Here is a 20,736-nt window from a genome sequence, read left to right as displayed (position 1 = left end):
AAAAGATGACAATGTTTGTACTGTCTAAACCCTCAGAGTTCACTCAATTCTAACCTCAGTCAGTATGGCCCATGCAGAAGCAGGAATCCTGGAATCTGATGCATGGATTGGGGGGCAAGGGCAGAGAAATCGCATTCAACATGTTGATCGCAGTTCTTCACATGGGGACAAGCACTGTTCACACACATGAGTACAAGTTAGCGCTCTTCAATCAGTATTTTATGGAGTCTTTGCGGTACTCGCGATTTAAGTCATACGCAGGTTAATCAGAGTTGGGCGTGAACTTGTTGTAATTTGACCCAGTGCTCTGGTTATCTGGGTTGTGTTAAAGTCGCAGAGAGTAGACCAGACTTCTGAATCACGAACAATGCCGATCAGCAGATATTGTCTCGAAAACCACGGCCAATAACGTCTTTGCCAGCGAGTCTATCTGAGATTATGTCAACCGCTTTGTTGCGTTGCGAGGTGTTTTATTGTCAACACCGCGAAGATTGTATGCCTTACATGCAGGACATCAGAAAACAAAGCGTACTGGAGAGGAGGCCGTTGGAAAATCTGCACAGGTACCGGATAGTTGTGATCACGGGCGGCTCATATAACCCTTCATAACAGGTGCTGAAGCTGCAGCCTCGAGTGAGGGCATCGCAACAACAGTATGCCATCCCACTACTAACAAGCTACGAGACGAATCTGTCATGCGTCGCCCGGTTCAACATTAATCCATGCGCGATTGATGAAGGGTATCGTCAGGGTCGCCTTTTGTCTTCACAACAGCCATGTATTCTCTTCCTACGAAATGTTTGATTGAATTGCCATTTCAACTGTAAGCCGAACCACCTCGACAGTTGGAAAATGACGACGATTGTTCTGGCTTCAAAAACCTACGCATCCTTCGTCAAGTCCAGCCTGATCTCTCTCATTTATTCTACCACCGGCCGACAGAACAGACAATTGGCCCTGTCTCATAGCTCATCATCGCTGACTACGTCAAGGGACTCCTCACGATGCGAGGTCATCGCGAACGTTTTGACACATGTGCAATGCCCAGTAATCCCCAGGAAAGCTATGTCCCCTTGCGCAACTTCAAGTCCGATCTTCCCATTGGTCCCTGCATGCCCTTCCAATTGATCAAGACGCAGGAAAGTTCCGTTCGACTGCTGCATTACTATAGGACAGTGGCGGCAACAGCAGCAGTTGTCTTTGACGTAAATATAGTCTAGTTTCGGACCAGCTGGCCCATTCTTAACGTCAGGGGAGCCTTGGCCGCCCCTGTGGCCATTCTCCATCTGCAGAGCCTGATAGAGTGGTGAGAAGGACGCCCACATCTGGCCATGACCAGTTTCATGTCTCCTTGTCGGGCGGTGACCGAGGGAGATTGCCTCAGAGCCTGCCAGCTGGTGAATAGGTGCATTGAGTACAGAAGATGTATCCACGCGGAATCACTCACCACCGTTTCTGGCCATTGCCATCAGTGCGAGTGCAGCTTGACCTATCTCTATATATTCTCGATATTGAAAATTATCTAAAAGCCCCTTTAGCGATGTTCGCAATCGTCTTTGATCTCACGCATGCCGGGGTAGGCTTCGGCCGCACTAGATGACGGACATCTTGCGTGCACGGGGACGACTCAAATGTGTCAGTCCTTGGTCGTCAGATAGGAACGTGAACTTACATTCATGTTTATGTTTGTCAAAGACAAGCTGAGCGACGTCGTGTCTGAAATAGAACCGATATGCAGCGCTACAGCTCAGTATGATGACTGATACTAGTCCAACAAGCGCAGCGTGGCTAGATTCGCGCCATTACCTTGAGGGATGTGTCCAGAATGAAGCAGGCCGAGGCCATCGGTGATCTTATGTGTTTCTGTTTCCCGATGGGTCCCGTTCGACTATGTTCGAGCTCCGCCTCTATTGGCTCTGCGGCCACTTCGCTGGCGTCGTTTTACCTAGACTGCATCGCCGCCATTCATCCTCAACTCGGCAATGAGTCATCAGGAGGCACAGGGAGATGCGAACGGAGTGAATGAGCCCTCGCACGGGAGACTGCGCGTGAGCTTAAGTAAGCCGACCGCCACCATGATGCACTAACTTCATTTACCAGTTGACAGACTGCGACCTGGACGCAAAAAAAAAGGTCGATGTAATCTCCTGACAAATCCAATTGCAACGTCTGGTCAGAGCCTCCGAAAATCTCAGCTCAGCCATTCCGGGCCATTCGGTCACTCCTGAATAGGGTGGTCATTGAAACGTCAATCAATTTCAAGGATTCCATCTCGGTTTACCAGGCCGCGCGACGTTGAGGATGCAACACGGCAACAACGAGCATTTGCGGACCGATCGTCCCACGACATGTCGTTGAAGACTCGGAGCTGGCTGGCCAATCGCGGGGCTAGCGGGCTGCGTTCGCTGCCAAGGGCATACTGGCCAATCCGCGCCTTGAGCGGCCTACTCTGACAACCTCTGCTGGTGGGTGGAGATTGATAGCTCTTGGAAAAGTGTGTACAGTATTGTGCATACATGTGATACAGAGGTTCGCAAAACTGGTGTCCGTTTGGCAACTATGTTCTTTCCGTTGAGCACGGACCTTCCACTCCTGGAACGGCTTAGCTACATTGCAGGTGTCAGGGGTACCTTAACAGAGACTCTGCTACATCAGCTTACGGGAGCCCGACATGGCTGACGGAACAAATCACTCACAGCTGGCCTTCATGAAAGGAAGTCAGCATGACGCAAGCCAAAAGCAGCTGATTGTGTGCGTTTACAGCCAGCAGCGTCAGCAATAAGCGGCTTCCTCCAACTTATGCAACGCATTATAAAGGTATCGTTGTATCGGAGCTGCCATTTCGTCCACGCAGTAAGCAGCTTATAGCACCAGTAATACTTCTACTTCGCGCCTCGTCCAGAGCACCAATCTGCTCCAGGATGTCCGCGATGGTGCTGTTGCGTGTCGATACTAACTCTCGGTTTGGGCTACCAAGAGGTCCATATTGGCGCACGGCGATGTGTGAAGAACTGCCTTTAGAGGCAATCTACTGTCAGAAGTAAGTTGCTGCGTTGCTGCTAGAGACGATACTGCAGGCGCTGAGCTGCTTCCGTCAAACGACCCAAGATCAGGCCAGGTATCCCAATCAAAATCGAATGGAGAGTCATTGCGAACCATCGTCGCGCAGTAGCCCGAACGAATGGTGGCGATGACCTTTGACGCCGCCGCTGAGGTGCGGGAGATGGACGGGTGGGAAATGACGCGTCAGGCAGGCGACACATGGCCTCGGCTAGGCCTTTGCCAAAAGTAGCTAGTCTGGAAAGCCCATGACTCAGCTCATCTATACTGGATACGGCATCCACTCCACACTTCCAAGCTGCCCCGCATTTCGTGTGTCATCGTGAGATCGCGCACCCTCTGAAGCTTAATTAATAAGTAGCCCATAATCGTCTCTAGTTCGGGTCGGGCCGTATCGTCCCACCATGGAACGGTTGAAATATTTAGGTTCAAAACCTCCAGGATATTTTTCGATATCGCTTGATATGTATGGTTCTTCTTCACTGCCGACTACTGATCTGTGCGTGCGGATACTCACGATGGTTCTCAAATAGTCCCCGTCTTCCACAAGGTTGCGGCATGTCACCGAGAAACCGGGAACCAGGATTTGGCTTGGCAAGCATGAAGGGACGGTTGGAGTATCCTTAAATCCAGCATTAAAGGGGTTGCACCACTCGCGCGCTGCTATTCGTCGGGATTAGTAACAGACAAAGGAATATCCCTGACTTTAAAGACAAACTTGACACGATGAATCGATTTGATATTGTGCCGCCTGAACGACGAAAAACGCCATTGCTAAGAATGAACCAACTAATAGGCCTGGCTGCTGATGATGTAGTTAGCAGAGTGCGTGACAATGCAGTAACTGGTGCGGACCAGGTCAAGTGGCGCCATTGGAGCCACGTGGCAGCGATGATCTTACTAGACGACAGAGCAGGCAGACTTGGCCCCACAGAAGATGGCGAGATGCTGATGGACTCAAGCGCACAAATTTATCGATGGCTACTGTATGATGGCCAAGTGCCTTGCTGGAAATGAGGCTTGAAGAGGGTGTTTGAGATTGGGGCTGTGGGAACTATTGACGTTGTGTGACCTGTCTTGGCGATAACTAGGCCTCGATGTTGACGTCCGGACAAATTCTGGTGGCTTCATGAGTCCTTGGCCTGCATACGTAGTAAGGCAGATTTGATAGATAAGCGCTGCTGCCTGCGCCTTTGGCCTTGGCAAATGCATCTCAGGCGTCAACACATCTTGGGAAGATGATCTTCAGAATATGATAGGCCGAAGTGAAACAATGAGGGGTCGAGCCCTGCATTGCCACCATTTATCAGCATTGTGCAATTAACGTGGGGCTTATCTAGCACCTTACGTTCAAGTATCAGGTCTTCCCCTCATAAGGCTCTAGAATCAATGCATCTGTGGTCTGTATAAGCCCAGAATAGTCGGAGTTCCAATCCTCCTCACTTGCTACGTTAATCACTCGCCAAAATTTAACTTAAAGCTGTGATTGTTGGTAGCTAAATAACGAAAGATGGACGATCCGAATACCAAAAGGGCAGGCGATGGAAATGATAAGAGCGGTGCAGACAGCAACAGGGGCCCGCTCAAGCGGGACCACAGCTCAGAGCCTGGTAACCCCTTCCCCTTGGAGTTTTGGCCGCCAGTCCTTAGTAGTCCTCTCTAATGTTATTGAAAGATTCTGGTGCCGGCGACTTCCAACCCCAAAAAAACACAAATCGTGATGTTGATCGGCCAGAGAAAGATATTTATATTGCAGTAGAGGACTATAGTGTAGGCTGGGTCTGTGCCCTTCCGTTGGAGATGGCTGCTGCGAAAGGGATGCTTGACCAGGTTCATTCGAATTTGACCCGGCAGGATCCAGCCGACCATAACAGCTACGTCCTGGGTCAGGTCCAAGGCCACAATGTCGTCATCGCCTGCCTACCTGCAGGCATCTATGGAACGACACCAGCTGCCACAGTCGCGAAGGACTTGCTGCGGACCTTCAAGTCAATACGGTTCGGCTTGATGGTTGGAATCGGCGGTGGTGTACCGTCGCGAAAACATGACATTCGGCTGGGAGACATCGTGGTTAGTCAACCCGCTGAAACAAGCGGAGGTGTCATCCAGTACGATCGGGGGAAGACGGCGCAGGAGGGAGAGTTCCAACGCACAGGATCGTTGAACACACCACCTCAGGTCCTCTTAGCCGCCCTGGGTCGTCTCCAGGCCGATCACATGATCGAAGAGAGCAGAGTCCCTCAGTTCGTGTCTGAGCTTATCAGCAAATGCCGAAAAGTCATGAAGAAGAAGTTCAGTCATCAGGGCGCTCCCCACGATTATCTCTTCCAAGCAGAGTACGACCACGTCGATCCAGACTCTACTTGTGATAAGTGTGATCACAAACAAATGATCCAGCGGGAGGACAGGGACGACACGTATCCAGTCATTCATTACGGCAACATTGCCTCAGGCAACCAGGTAATCAAGCATGGAAAGACACGCGATAAGTTAAGCAAAGAGCTTGGGGTACTCTGTTTTGAGATGGAGGCTGCAGGACTACAAGACTTGCCATGCCTGGTCATCCGTGGTGTTTGCGACTACGCGGACTCTCACAAGAACAAGCGGTGGCAAGAGTACGCAGCTGCAACAGCGGCCGCTTTTGCGAAGGAGCTTCTGTCGGTCATACCGCCGGATAGGGTCCTGCAGGAGAAGCCTATACCGCAGTTAGTGTCTGGTAAGTAGATAATTCCTAGCCTGAATGTTTTGGTTACTTCTTCCTTCTATGTATGGAATTCTTTAGTTGAGCTTATCTCCCTAATTGAAGTTTTCTTTTAGGAACATTTAGGAACTAATACCTCGTGCAGATCCCCACCTTCATAAGCTTGTTTCTAATACAAATACGGCTATCTCGGCACACACGCAGAAGCAGGAGGTCAGATACGAAAGCCAAAAACAGGCTGATTGCCATCGAACATTCAAAACGAGTACATATGAGCAGTTCAAGAACATCAACCCTGATCGAGTCCCGGACACATGCAAATGGGTGTTGGGGCATCCGCTGTACCAAGCATGGCAGCAGAGCCGTCACGATGATCTCCTTTGGATTTCCGCCGACCCAGGCTGTGGAAAGTCTGTTTTGGCCAAGTCTCTTATCGATAGGGAGCTCCATTCTACAAACCACCATACAACTTGCTATTTCTTCTTCAAGGACAACGACGACCAAAACAGCCTCGCGACAGCCTTATGTGCCCTTCTTCATCAGCTTTTCAACTCTCAGCCACGCCTCATCCGTCACGCTACGATGGCCTTTGAAAAGAATGGAGAGAAACTGCAGACTGAAGTGGATGAGCTGTGGCGTATCCTCGTAGCTGCTGCTACGGATGATGAAGCAGTCAATGTCACTTGTGTTCTAGACGCTCTAGATGAGTGCTGCCTCCAAGACCGACGAAGGACGATCAGGCTTCTAACAAGCTTTTATAACCGACAACCGACATCTACGAGAAAGTTTCAACTCAAGTTCCTAGTGACCAGTCGACCTTATCAGGACATCGAATCTGAGTTTCGCGACATACCCGAACCTCAAACGATTCGTCTTGCTGGCGAAGAGAGTAATGCTGATATCAGCGAGGAGATCAACCTTGTTATCAGACACAAGGTAGCCACAGCCGGGGATAAACTTGGAATGAGTCAGGAAGTGCAAAACGTGTTGCAAGAAAAGCTCTTCTCAGTTCCGCATCGAACATATCTCTGGCTTCACCTCGTAATGGATGAGGTTTCTAACAGCCCGGTGTGGCCAATACATGCGTTCATCAAGACGATCAACACTCTTCCAACCAAGGTGGAAGATGCGTATGAGAAGATATTAGGCCGCCTTAACTCCAATCAACGAAGAGAGGCGCAGACTCTTCTTCACATCGTTATGGCCGCCCGCCGACCGCTCACGCTCTTGGAAATGGCTGTGGCGTTCCAGTTGGCCCCAGATTCACCAACTATTCAGGCACACGAGGACCTCGATCTCAACTCCATCAATCTCAAGCTACATATACGGCAGCTTTGCGGGCTTTTTGTGTTTATCAACGACGACCGCATCTATCTAATACACCAGACAGCGAAGGAATTCCTAGTCGCACAGGATATTCCCGCCTCTTTAACAGATGGCTGTTGGAAGCACTCCCTCTACATACCAGATTCAGAGACGATAATGACGCAAATTTGTGTTCAATATTTGTCATTTAGGGATATTCCAGATGGCAGGTTCCGTGTTGAAGGACGGAAGCCAGGCATCGATACAACGCAAAACCCGTTTTTGGGATATTCTGCGATATACTGGTCTTCACACTTGCGAGGCGCAAATCACCCAACAGAGGAGGGCTTGCAAAAGCAGATCTTGCGGCTGTATGACATGCAAAATCAGCGATTCGAGACATGGTTCTCAATGTTTTGGCAAACAAACTATCAATACCAATCGAGAGATGGCCTTAACAGTGTGCATCTGGCTGCACTGAATGGCCATGACGAAGTGTTATTGAGACTACTTCCCTCAGACAACGATGCTTTGAACTCTAGAGACAACGCGGGTCGCACACCGCTCATTTGGGGTTCTTTAGAGGGCCACGACAACATCGTCCGGATGCTTCTCGACAAGGGCGCAGATGTCAACGCGCAAGGTGGCGCCTATGGCAACGCTCTTCAGGCTGCATCACAAGGAGGCCACGACAACATTGTCCGGATGCTTCTCGACAAGGGCGCCGATGTCAACGCGCAAGGTGGCGCCTATGGCAACGCTCTTCAGGCTGCATCAGAAGGAGGCCACAACAACCTCGTCCAGATGCTTCTCGACAAGGGCGCAGATGTCAACGCTCAAGGTGGCCGCTATGGCAACGCTCTTCAAGCTGCATCACAAGGAGGCCACGAAAATATCGTCAAGATACTTCTCGACAACGGCGCAGATGTCAACGCTCAAGGTGGCCGCTATGGCAACGCTCTTCAGGCTGCATCTTCAAGAGGCCACAACAACATCGTCCAGATACTTCTCGACAAGGGCGCAGATGTCAACGCTCAAGGTGGCCGCCATGGCAACGCTCTTTATGCTGCATCACAGGGAGGCCACAACAACATCGTCCAGATGCTTCTCGACAAGGGCGCAGATGTCAACGCGCAAGGTGGCGACTATGGCAACGTTCTTTATGCTGCATCACAGGGAGGCCACAACAACATCGTCCGGATGCTTCTCGATAAGGGCGCAGATGTCAACGCTCAAGGTGGCGCCTATGGCAACGCTCTTCAGGCTGCATCACAGGGAGGCCACAACAACATTGTCCGGATGCTTCTCGATAAGGGCGCAGATGTCAACGCGCAAGGTGGCGTCTATGGCAACGCTCTTCAGGCTGCATCACAGGGAGGCTACAACAACATCGTCCAGATGCTTCTCGACAAGGGCGCAGATGTCAACGCTCAAGGTCGCCGCTATGGCAACGCCCTTCAAGCTGCATCAGAAGGAGGCCACGAAAATATCGTCAAGATACTTCTCGACAAGGGCGCAGATGTCAACGCTCAAGGTGACCACTATGGCAACGCTCTTTATATTGCATCTTCAAGAGGCCACAACAATATCGTCCAGATACTTCTCGACAAGGGCGCAGATGTCAACGCTCAAGGTGGCCGCTATGGCAACGCTCTTTATGCTGCATCAGAAGGAGGCCACGAAAATATCGTCAAGATACTTCTCGACAAGGGCGCAGATGTTGGCAAAGACAGAAACAATGGTGCATAGCTCTTATCAGCTATTTTGAGGCCCATGCTGTTGTGTCTAGAATCTTCCATTGTACCTTTCGACACACCTTACTAGCCAGATGAAGATTCGGGCTGCTTTTTTTCATCACTTGTTGGTCTCGCAGTTCAAGATAGCGCTTAAGTGTCCTTGTATGAATCTTCCTAGAATCAACTTTCTATTCTCAAGCTCTTACTAATTCTCAGGCAGGATGCGTCGGCATCATAATTATCGAGCATCAGTTAGACAGGCAGGGGTCATTGTGTGTATATTGACGAGTATCGCGAAAGAAGAAGGGCTTTAGGAAAAAACCCGCATCTATATAATGAATGTGCGATCCCCTGGTAAAGAATATCCTTGCCGACCTTATTCATACCTCTAGTTCAGCATAAGTCAGGTTGCTCGAGGTGAAACAATTGCTGTATCGAATGAGCTGGGGCAGCCTGACAAGAGTTTCTACATGTCTGTTTAGATTGATATTTAGACAGGCAGTTAGCGTAGGGGCTTTCATAGATTGCTTGTTTCCTTCTTTCCGTTACGGTCAGCTATCCGAAAGTAGGGTCTGCTAACAGAAGTTGGGGATTGACGCAGAGATCGTACCGTGGCACTAGGTCGTAGGTCGTAGGCTGTAGTAGATCAGGTCTTCAGAAGCTAAGGTGACCAGTCTTAGCTGTTGCTTGTTCGACGAGGCGAGGAAGTCAAGGTGACAGAGGGGGTCGTTTGGCGCGTAGGTCGCCGCTATATATATTAACTATCGCGCTAGATGTCGACCGATAAGCCTACAGCTTATGCAGGTAGTAGTCACGCAAGTCTGCGTTCCGTTCTCGAGCGATGCGTCGAGCCGTTTTCTTCGTCCACGCAGCCCTTCTCAGAGTCCCACCAATCGTAGACGCTGTCACCAACGTATCAAATTCATCGCACAGAAACACTGCCATCCCTTCCAGGTACGTGTCCGGTTTTCCCATCAGTCGTTCGAATAACGCACTAAGCATGGGCGGGGTGATGTCTCTAGGGCGGCCGCCGCCGTTCGAAGGGGCTCTCGTCGCTCCGAAGCAGTCTAGCCTTTGACGGATGCGTCGCACGGCACGGGCACTACATCTCGCGGCTGTTGCAATTTCAGCGTTAGTGAAGCAGCTGTCTGTCAGCATATCACGGATCAAGTTGTGCTGCGATTGCGCAAGAGTCGGCGCCATCGTTGATGATGGAAATAGATGGACTGCGTCGCTGTTGACGATGAGAATGGGTTTGTTGACGCAAGAATCGAAAGGACACGTTGAGTCGGGTCTTTTCGGCTAAAGCTCGGCTAGAGTCACCATAAACCCCTGAAATCGCCACGCACCATTTCGTTACTGAACGCATAGACATTGACGCCCTTGCGACCGCACACCACAACGCATCCTAAACAAACCGCTCGCTCGCAGCGTCGATGCTGGGCAATCTCTTTACAACAAATAGCTGAATCGACTCAGGGCTGCGGCGTCCTTGAGATGGCCGCCCGACTTCTTCCGAAGGCGAAGGTAAGGAATACGAAAACTGCCCGTTGGGGGAAAGCTCCTCGCTAATTATTGCAGATGAACCGTCGACGCGCTTCTAGTCTAGTGTTACAATTTGATCAGTGATGATTCGACCGTACACAACATCGTTAGACTCGACGAGCACGATCTCGAGCAGACGTTGCAACCTACCTGACCGCCAACCGACTCCTGCGCAAAGAGGGATCGTGTCGAACGATCGTCATACTCGAAGTGAACCAATACCGTGTGGTATCTTGCCTCGTAACCTGACTGTTGATCTCCAGGGACGTGATGGCCTTGCGGTCTCCAATGAGGCATTAGGCATCTTTAGTTGGAATCAATAGGAAGAAGCACCGATACATGGGCGGATTGAAGGACAGAGGGCCTGCTCAATGGTTAAAAGCACGTCGTCACGCCTCGCTGTGCGCCGATATGGGCCTCCTTTGGCCTTTGGGGCCATGAACTGAGATGCGATCTCAACGCACAACGGCGTCACCGCGGATACCCTGAAGCATAAAGCTGCTCCAAACGAGGCACGAAGTAGAAGTAGGACTGGTACCCTAAGCTGCTTACTGCGTGGACGAAATGGCAGCTCTGATACAACGATACCTTCATAACGCGTTGCATAGGTTGGAGGAAGCCGCTTATTGCTGACGCTGTTGGCTGTCAACGCACACAATCAGCTGGTTCTGGCTTGCGTCATGCTGACCTCCTTTCATGAAGGCCAGCTGTCAGTGATTTGTTCCATCAGCCATGTCGGGCTCCCGTAAACTGATGTAGCAGAGTCTCTGTTAAGGTACCCCTGCGACCTGCAATGCCGCTAAGCCGTTCCAGAAGTCGAAGGCCCGTGCTCAATGGAAAGAACACACTTGTCAAGCGGACACCAGTTTTGCGAACCTCTGTATCATATGTAGCTAAGTGCTTAAAATATCTTAATAAGACGTCACAGTAATACTAAAAATAAACATCTTATCTAGATCCACCGTTAGAAGGTGGAAAAGATATTGACATTGACGGGACGTTGATTATCATTTTATATAAAGAGAATCTTTATGAGTCCTCAAAAACGCGTTTTGCTTCTACATTTGTTCATGTTTCCCTCGAAGAGGCTACCGTTATGACATCTATTAACGACCAACTATTAAGCATAGCTACTTCGTCTGAAGATCCTCTTATATCGAGTGCCAACTTGGGAATTACACTGCCTCTTCGAGTTAAGAACGCTTATCATCTTTGGAAACAACTATTTTGGGACCAAAGCTGGCTCCAGAATGCGGTTCAAAGTGGTTTCATACCAACACTCATTGGAACGGACCTTTCCAAACTGATTGAGTCAAATGACTCCATCTTTAACCAGGAAACGTATCTAGCGATAGTCTGTCTAGGGTATGACCAGGAAAACTTTGCATCATTTACGGCAAGTCTAAAAAAGCACACGCATCATACACATTGGAAATTATCTGGGTATCAAGAGGTCGTCTTTCATGACCACAAGCTCACCCTTTGCATTCGGCAAATATATTATGGGAACCTCAGTGGCGGCATAGACTGCAGCTGGCCGACGAAACTCGTATCGGGACATGGAAGAAATGCATGGTCTCATTATCTCAGCTTTGGTTGTCCAGAGGTGCAACGCACAAATGTTGCTTCATGGGAACACCTGGATAATCTACAATTACCCGGCCAGGTATCGTCTGTACCAACTGAATCTACGATTTGTAGGATGGACTTGCTCCATCGATCTCCTTGGGACAGAAAGCATCATCTAGCGCCTGTATCCTTCGTTAAAGGACCGATGTTAGCCCAAGTGGGTTGGAATGAAGAACAGAGTAAATTGGTTGAGGAAAAAGGTTTTCACGATATGCTTCACAAGAAAGCCAGAATGTGTGCGAACAAGCCGAAACCGTCCGATTGTGAGGCGTGTAGAGTAAAAGGGAAACCGCTTCAAATTTCCCTATGGTAATTGAAAACGTCAAGCATGTGTATATTAAAACCATGCATCAGGATACCGTAGGGTTCTTTTTCACTCGAGATTAGACGTGCGTCAAATTGAATATTGCCCCTTCTGTTACATGTCTGCGTCCAGTTTTGAATCGCATCGCGCAGCTGCGCGTAAGTAACTAGACGAATCTGCGTCGAATTTGCCGCATGACCCTGCTTGCAGCCAGTTCGCCTCTGCTTGGAATAAATTCGTGGGTAACAAAGCTCAGCCGCGGTTTTTGCAGCTCTGTAAAATTGTATCGTCTTCGCACGTACAGTACAGATTGGGCTAGCATTGTTTACGTTTCACGCTTCATGCATCTCTCTTTACTACAGTATGCTTTTGGGTATTCGGTCGATCTGAAATGATATTACAGAGCGGAATAATATACTGTAGTGTTTTGGTCGGGGAGCTCTCACTATCCTGATTCCGCCTCAACCGTTGGTAACCTACGAGCAGTGTCATTGAAGGTTGCTGATTTACTAACCTCGTATAGGACTCACGCATATATGTACAGGTACCTGCTTACGTCCGGTAGTGATTTGGAGTTTCTAGCAATTTCCAACGGTAAAACTCCTGAATGACCCAGGCAGCTTTGTAAATACATACTGTACTGTACATAATTAATTACAGTACGCCCGTTTAGTTGTTTAGGACTCCTATGATTATCTACGTGATCTTCGCCTTCGCTCACATCCTTGCCTTCAGAAGCTCAAACGAGTGCAATGAAGCTCTATATGTCATCTTCTACACTGCTAATCACTCCGAGTACATACAATACAGTGCAGTATTTTCAATGAAGAGTAAGATGGTTGGGATGCCGCTTCGGTATAGGAAGTAAGCTGTGCCAGATCAGAGACTGAGCACAGCCGTATGAGACCGCACTTTGTGAGCGCCCAAAATACTGTAGCATTTAATACTGAGAAGTATGAACATATTGATCGAACTCGAAACTCACGTCCACACTTACGCTTCTGTCGTCATTCTTCCGGTTGACCTCGCAATACGTACGCAGCTTCTTGCTTGACCCTCTTGTAAGCGCCCGCTCTGCGAGGAAGCGGGCGCTTGCGAGCTATCAAACATCGTAAGGCTGACGCGAAACTAGCAATTTCAAAACCAAATACGCCACCTTCCTATACCGGAACCCTGTTTGCACAGCAATATGCCTCGCGATAGCAAAGTGTACAATTCCGTTCCAACGGACCATCTACCCCGCGCCGGCCCCGACGGGTTACAAAGCGACGCTCCCCCTTCTCACAGCCACCACGCCCAACACGCCCAAGACCCCACGGGGATAAGCCCCTTGGACCTTACGGTCGACCCCGCTACAATGCACGATGACGGCTCCACAACGAGAATCCACTCCGCTCTCATCGGGGATCTGCGCGACCAAGTGCAAAGCCTGCAGGCGCAAGTCGTCCATCTCCAAGCCGAGAGCAAACTGCAGCAAAGCATTTTGTCAACCTTCACTGGTACCGTAACTTTGCTGTACCAGACGCTGGTTTCCACACTAGGTGGAGGGACGTCACAAATACAGGACTTTGGCACGACGTATAACCACGGAGGGGCAGCGTGAATGAGTCTCGACTGCTGCTGTTGTTGCAAGAGCGGTCGCTACCATGCGTGAACAGGATCAAATATAGGGCTAGATTTTCTCTGCGACTTTGAAGTCTGCAAGATGGCGGGAAAGAGGGATTTATTCGGACTTTATCGCTGGGTTTTGTACTGTACGTTATCACCCTCCACATACATTGAGTATTCGCGTGGTATGTGAGCGCCACGCCCGTGGAGTGAGGCAGATTGTCACGTTGCGGTGTTGCCTTTTGGCTAACGCAGACACTTATTGCGTCTTGAACTGAACTCTTTTATGAAAAGCTTAGCATCAAGTTCCTCGATGAAAGTTTCCCTGATTGGACACGTCAGCCTTGTCGGGACAAGCTAGGCCGTTTAAGGGCTTACAACGGTCGAGATTTCCTTGATGAAAGCAGTCCAGGCGGCTGAGACTCAATTTGTTACGAGCAGGTCAAGGAAACCGACTACGGCATAAACCAAAAGCTTCGGTAATGACAAGTTCGTTGTTACTATCCCCTGTTCTACACTATGCAGTTACAAGCCTACGGGGACCAACTGCAGCTGTCGCAACACAATTCTGGGCCACCGAGTGTCTCCGTCGTTCCATCGTCGTACACTGCTTGAGTTATCTCAAACATAGCCCGTCAGCAAAGACAAAGTGCGGTGAATCTGGCGGCCACGAGCATTCGGCACCCGAAGCCTCATTTTATGACTCTGAGTGATAGTTGCGGATGTGATTCCGTTCTCCTCAATCCTAGTAAGTACAGGGCGTAGGGTGTATTGCCGAGCGAGTTCTCCGAAGCCTTGCAATATAAGCCCGGAGGAGCTAATACTACCTCAAGCAGAGTGCTGTGAACCATGTGTAAACGGTACCTGTAGCACGTCCGGTGGAAAGGTTATAAGCGTACATGTGTACAGTATGTACTGCTTAGTTTAACCTGGAGTTTTCATGAAATATACACGGGCTAAAGGCAAGCGTGGTGATTATACCACGACCTCGATCAACCTTATGCCGCGAACTGGTAATCGACTTGACAAATACCCAGCAGAGGACAATAAGCCGCTCTGTCCACGGCGTCCGGTCAATCGCACCATGGGCACGAAACATAAGCTGTAATCAGCCTGAAGCCCCCCTGACCTATAGATACGCTAACGACGTGTTGAAGCAACCGTCTGGCTGTTTTTGCAGTTGAGACCAACAGTCATTCAATTATCACGCAGAACATGGCTAAGAAAACCGAAAGTCTACATCATCGATACAACCTGCGTCGCCCATCTAGCTGCCAATCAACAAGAAACAAGAAGATACAAAAGCAGAGAGACAAGGCCCAGGCCGTGTGGAAAAAGCCGCGCAAGGTTCGCGAGGCCGCCCAGACGCCTTCCGAGGCAAGGCTGTGTAAGTTTCAGCTGGCTCGTAGAAACACACCCACGCCGTCGGTGGCCTTGAACAACAACAGCAACATACGCGGCAGCCAGCACAGTGGCAAGCCACCCGAGAAAAGCCCGCTCCAGCTGAGGCAGGGTCTCTTGCCGGCTACGCAGCAAAGGTACGGCTACGATCGCTACATTCCAAAAGGATGGGGATGGAAAGGGAGGCTCGTCGAGAGGCTTGGCTACCTGTATCTCTGGTGGGATCTCTTGCGCCGTAGGCAGCCCACTGTGGCGGAGTCTTGGTTTTGACTGGGTGTCTACTGTCAATATATGTCCAGTTAGTTTCCGAGCCTGGTTGCGGCTGTGGCTCTTTTTACAACATTGTAATTGCACCTGAAGTGCCTGCAATATCACGGAAAAGTCATACGAGCGTCTGTTTGTGTCATCTCGGTGATTTCAGTTGGGTAGTCCCACGCTAATCTCTATAACACATACTACATCCGCAGTTGAATCTTGGCAGTGATTCCACCTGACGGCAGTGTCCACCACACCGTCCAAACACCATACTAGATATCCCATCCGGCACGGTCATCAACATGCAAGAGAGGCTCGTTGGAGCAGGCCTCAAAGAAGTCTGCCGCTCCATCAACCAGCATCTTGAGCCTCTCCTGATGCTTCCCTCTCCCGTGGTATAGTTGAAACGGCTCCTGGTCTTTGCTGAACCCCTCCTGTCGACAAAGCATAAAGCTGAGGTGGCTGTACCTTCCGCGGCAGGAAAAGTCTCCAAAGGCAAGTATCTCAAGCGACGGGATGCCCGTCGGACCGAAGGCCCATTCTGCGAAGCGCTGGAACTCAGGCTGGAGCAGGCGACAGGGGCCCGTGATGCTCCTGATGTCTACGTAACCATGCGGTCCACGGCCGTCCTCCCCGGGCACGCCGAAGACGACAGACCTCGCCAGGGTCGAAGGGTTACTCGCTGACCCTCCGTCATGATCCTCATACGCCCACAGATCTTCCACCTCCTCCACCATACGGAGGCCCCAGGAGTCGTAGCGTAGGATATCCCTTCCGGACTGTCGGACGTGGAGAACCTTTAACGACGTATGCTGCCTCAGCGACCGAACGAGCATCTCCTACGACAATCTGTGATCAGCATTCTTCTCCATCCTATACAGCGCGTGGACAACTGACAAGGTATAGGGGGAAGCAGGTGACGCCGAGACACTCGAGGTTCGTAGGCGGGGCGGCCGGAGGCTTTTGGCCTAAGACGATGTCTCCTATCGTGTCGAGGAGCGGCGGCTGGTTGGCATCATGTTCCGCATACATCGACTCGAGGTCGAGATCGAAGATGCGCACGTGGTAAACGAAGCGTCTAAGCTTTGGGTGGCCCAGTGCGGCATGCCACAGGGCTGTAGGGCGGTCTAGCAGCCCCGGAATGGAGATGTACAGCTCCTCAAGGCCCTCGAAGTGCTCTAAGAAGGTGACCAGCATTCGCTCCGGAAACGCCCCCGCAAACATATCTAATGACACCTGGATCTCAAGCAGGGCGAGGTTGATGTTGAGTCCCGACGTCAACCAATACCGGAAGAGGTGCGTCCAGCCCGGGCAGGCCCGGAGCCGGAGTGACTGGAGCTGGTCCAGGCATAGGACGGCTGCCACCCGGTCAGTGGCGGGACGCAGCGGCACCGCGCCAAGCGAAAGCCTCCTCAGGGCAGTCATCTGCCGGTACTCCGGCTGGCTCGGAGACGGCAGCATAATATCTGCGACAACGTTGTACTCGACGGCATCCCCGGCAATACTGGCCCAGCTGTCGTCGTAGCGCACGGCATCGAGCTCCAAGTCACTAATGATGCTGTGGTTACGCAACAGCAGACACTTAACGCCTTGCATGTCTTTCGGCGAACGGATGCCTACCCACGAAAGCCGTCTCAACTTTGGGAACACGTCTAGGACGAGCGGGTTTCCGGCGCGAAGGGAGATGCCGCACGACCCGTCTGTGATCAGACTGATGGACTCGAGACCGTTTTGCGCTTGCGGTAGGTACCCCAGAGGCCAGAAGACACCTTCAGGAAGGCAGGTTCCCACCTCCCAGCTAAGAGTGAAGGCATCCCTCGGTCAGCGTCAATGTTCGCCAAATGCCTAAGGTCGGCGGTAGTGACGAGAGAATCATCTTACCTGAAGCTCTCGAGGCGTGCTTCTTGCAGGCGACACAAGAGCTGTCCTATATTGCTCATTGGCTCCCTAAAGCTGCTGGTTCCCGCTCGGCTCTCCTCTTCGTTCAAGAAGTCCCTATCTAGACTTGCGAAATGCGGGCATCGGTAGTCACTGATGTAGCGTCGAAACCGAGACACGATCCGGAGGTGTTTCGCATATTGCAGGAATGACGTTGACTTAATGTCGAACAGCGACTGGATGCGCGCATTGGTTCCACCGAGGAACAGCTCACCGTGATGCAGCACGATACGTGCAAAGAGCAGAGGAGCCACAAACCCATATGCGGAGCGCGACACTAGGCATAGCGACTTCCAGTCCCTTGCGTTATCCACCTAATCATTTCATGAGTTACCACGTGCTGCTTTCTATGTAATAGGATACTGCGAGAGATGAGAGGAGCTAAGAGAGAGGTTGGCGCACAGTCGTTACTATGTCCTGTATTATCTCAGGTGGCAGCTGGAAGAGCATGTTGTAGAGAACTCATATGACATAAAATAAGTGACAATCTAATATGTTCAAGATAAGATATAATGCTGCTGAAGGAGTACCTATTCTATCAGTATGCAGAGAACATAGCTGAGTTATACTATACTGCAGCTACGATATCACGAAGAGCTGCATACTATATTGTGGATATCCTCCTGCTTAGTGACCAGGCTGAAGCAGTAATCACCAGCTCCAGCTCCACAAGACAAAGAATCAGCAAGCTCTACTATTAACATACATACATAAATCCAATACTTCACTTACTGAAACTTATTATAGTTAGAAAAAGGCCATGCTTATCGTTAAGATGAGATTGATTAGTATAAGAGAAGTGGTTGATGAGAGTAAGCTGCTTATTTTGGCCGTGCGTGATGTACTCATAAAGCTGGCTAGCATAGATTGCCCTACTTTGTAATCAAGCAGCACGAAGTCAACACCCATGCCTCCTAAGCTTAAGAAACAGCAAATCGGGCCTGGTACTGTGCAGTATCGATCACTGCCTGATGTCATATACGATAGCACGCAGGGCCTCCATCGTCCGACTTCGATGGCCATCTCGGCTAGCATGTCTCTCCACTAATGCATTCTGCTCTGCGGCGAGACTGGCGAGTACTTGGCTCTCGAGCTGCAACGCGCTCTCAATTCTCGCCATCTCGGCCCGTGTTTCGTCCGTCTGTAACCGTCGGCGTATTTCACGTGTCTCCAGTGCATATCGCCGGTATTCCTCGTCTCTACGAAGACGCGCGAGCCATTCGGGGCTCATGTGCACCCGCCTGTCACTTATCCTAGCCATGCTACGAATACGTTTTTGCTCGGGGTAAAGGGCGACAGGCGCTAGCATTTGGAGCTTAGGAGAGGGGGGGGGGGGGCGATCAATGGTTGGTTGTGTTGGTCTCAGACAAAGCCTCCAGACGTGGGAACAGTATGGCGGTTGGTTCTGGTCTTCTCTTATTCGCTGTGGCTAGGCACCCCAGATGATCGCCCGTAATACTCGCTGTACAGTCGACCATCCATACTTAGAAAAGGACGTGGAGAAAGAAGGAAGGAAGAGAAAGACAAATATGCACTATAACCAAAACTGAATCGGTCGTCTAGATGCAAGAGATGCTACACTACATGCTTACGGACCCGAGCACTCCTAAGTGTCCGTTGGTTCCACCGCCTGGTTTGACACATTCTAGTACAGCGTGTGGATTACCTTCTGCCGAGAAGACGTCAGCCAACTCTAGCCCAGCGGCTGCAATTACATCTCTCCACATCTCCTCCGTCCTCTCCTTCCCGCCCACAGTGAACATCAGCAGATCGAGCGACGCAGCGGCCGCAGAAGGTGGATCGTCGAGCACCTGCTCTGCAATCAGCAGCCTACTGTCGCCAGCCATTGCGTCCGCGATGACCCCCAAGATGGCAATCGCGGCCTCATCGTTGTAATCGTGCAAGCAATATCGAATGTAGTAGACGTACAGTAGGCACCTGCATATGTCTCAGTCAGCTGGTCTCGATAGAGGCCGGGCCGGACGGACCTTTAACTGGCTGCTCTTTGCGCATGTCGATGGCCATCAGTTTTACCCCACCCATCTCGTCAGCCTGTTTGACCTCGTTAATGACCACCTCCATATCCTGCAGGACGCACCGCTGCAAGGGCAGGCCACTGCTCGCGATGGAACGCGTCGCATGGCCGTTTCCTCCGCCAACATCGACCAGCAGCATGCGACGGCCATCATCCACCTTGGACGCCTCCACAACCCAGGAAAAGTCGTACAAACCGCAAACAGGAGAGACGGCTGCCATGGCCGTCATCGCTCGCATAAACACCCGCTTCGTCTCCGGATCCTGGTAAGCGACATCCCAAATCGTCTTCTCCGGCTGGCCATACGCGAAGGAGAAAGGCACAGGCGTTGGTCCTCGTGGCTCCGAACGACCATACTGACGGAAATAGTCGGACAGCTTGGCGTAGGACACCAATCCGTGCGTGAACCTGTGGGGGTAAGCTGAGGTGGTCGGGATGCACAACGGCCCGTCAGCCACTGGCCTTGACCTACATGACTTGAGTGAGGTCTCCAGTCGGATGACAGTTCAGGAAGACCCTTGATCTGTCGGTGTGTGCAATCCTGTCTCGACCGGCCTGCCGTAGAATGCCAGTGGACAGTAGCATCCACGCGAGGCGAGCTGGCTCACGTCAGTCGATGTAATTATTGTCTCCTGTTGCGTCCGTTGTACAATGCACGCTGGCCGCTGGAGATGCCTCGCCTCCAGCTGACTAGCAGAATCAAAGCCACGAGCAAGTTCTGTACAAAGGGAGACCCTACTTAGAAGATGCACGTCGCATCGTACGCTGGTCGCAAGCTCAGCGTATGTTACCGACCCCTCCGGTGGAATTTGCTGGAAAGCTCCAAAATGAGCAAACATCTGCTTCGCAACCATTTCCCCGATCTTGACGCAGTCGTCCATGGGTTCCAAGTGTGTATCACACCGCACAAGGTTGATGATAGCCTGGGCCGTTGTCATGATCGCTGCGCGGCTGTTTTCGCTCACGCCAGCGGGGGTGTTGCCCCGGAGCGTGTAGTGGGTTACATCGGTCAGCAGGGTCGTCGCAAGCTGTTGGAGCTCTGACATGTTCCCCGGACGTTGGGCTATTGGGCGTTGTCCGGCCGTACGGAGAGGCTTTGTGTAGCGAGAAAGACTGGACCAAGATTGCAAGGAACAGGAAACCAAAAATGAGGGAATCTAACCAATGAAGACTGGGAAGAAAGCGGGTGTAGACATGTTGTAGAAAGATGTTCTCCCCT

The 20,736-nt window shown here is 51.0% G+C and overlaps 4 protein-coding genes across 4 annotated transcripts; 2 read left to right on the top strand and 2 right to left on the bottom strand.

Moving 5' to 3' along the window:
* Positions 1-4,860: 4,860 nt before the first annotated feature.
* COL26b_013101 (uncharacterized protein) lies at positions 4,861-5,784 on the top strand (the record flags this gene model as incomplete). Its single annotated transcript, XM_053185727.1, has 1 exon — positions 4,861-5,784. The coding sequence occupies one exon, from the start codon at positions 4,861-4,863 to the stop codon at positions 5,782-5,784; it is 924 nt and encodes a 307-aa protein (XP_053030332.1).
* A 1,763-nt stretch (positions 5,785-7,547) lies between these two features.
* On the top strand, positions 7,548-8,815 carry COL26b_013100 (uncharacterized protein; the record flags this gene model as incomplete). Its single annotated transcript, XM_053185726.1, has 2 exons — positions 7,548-7,563; positions 7,587-8,815. 2 exons carry the CDS (start codon positions 7,548-7,550, stop codon positions 8,813-8,815), a joined length of 1,245 nt encoding a protein of 414 aa, XP_053030331.1.
* Positions 8,816-15,816: 7,001 nt separating this feature from the next.
* On the bottom strand, positions 15,817-17,140 carry COL26b_013099 (uncharacterized protein; the record flags this gene model as incomplete). Its single annotated transcript, XM_053185725.1, has 2 exons — positions 15,817-16,383; positions 16,442-17,140. 2 exons carry the CDS (start codon positions 17,138-17,140, stop codon positions 15,817-15,819), a joined length of 1,266 nt encoding a protein of 421 aa, XP_053030330.1.
* A 2,295-nt stretch (positions 17,141-19,435) lies between these two features.
* COL26b_013098 (uncharacterized protein) lies at positions 19,436-20,563 on the bottom strand (the record flags this gene model as incomplete). Its single annotated transcript, XM_053185724.1, has 2 exons — positions 19,436-19,925; positions 20,355-20,563. 2 exons carry the CDS (start codon positions 20,561-20,563, stop codon positions 19,436-19,438), a joined length of 699 nt encoding a protein of 232 aa, XP_053030329.1.
* Between the last annotated feature and the right edge of the window lie 173 nt (positions 20,564-20,736).

The sequence above is a fragment of the Colletotrichum chrysophilum genome (assembly GCF_026319265.1).
Source record: "Colletotrichum chrysophilum strain AFK26 chromosome Unknown scaffold_205, whole genome shotgun sequence".
NCBI lineage: Eukaryota > Fungi > Ascomycota > Sordariomycetes > Glomerellales > Glomerellaceae > Colletotrichum > Colletotrichum chrysophilum.
This window is presented reverse-complemented; position numbering and strand designations above follow the sequence as displayed.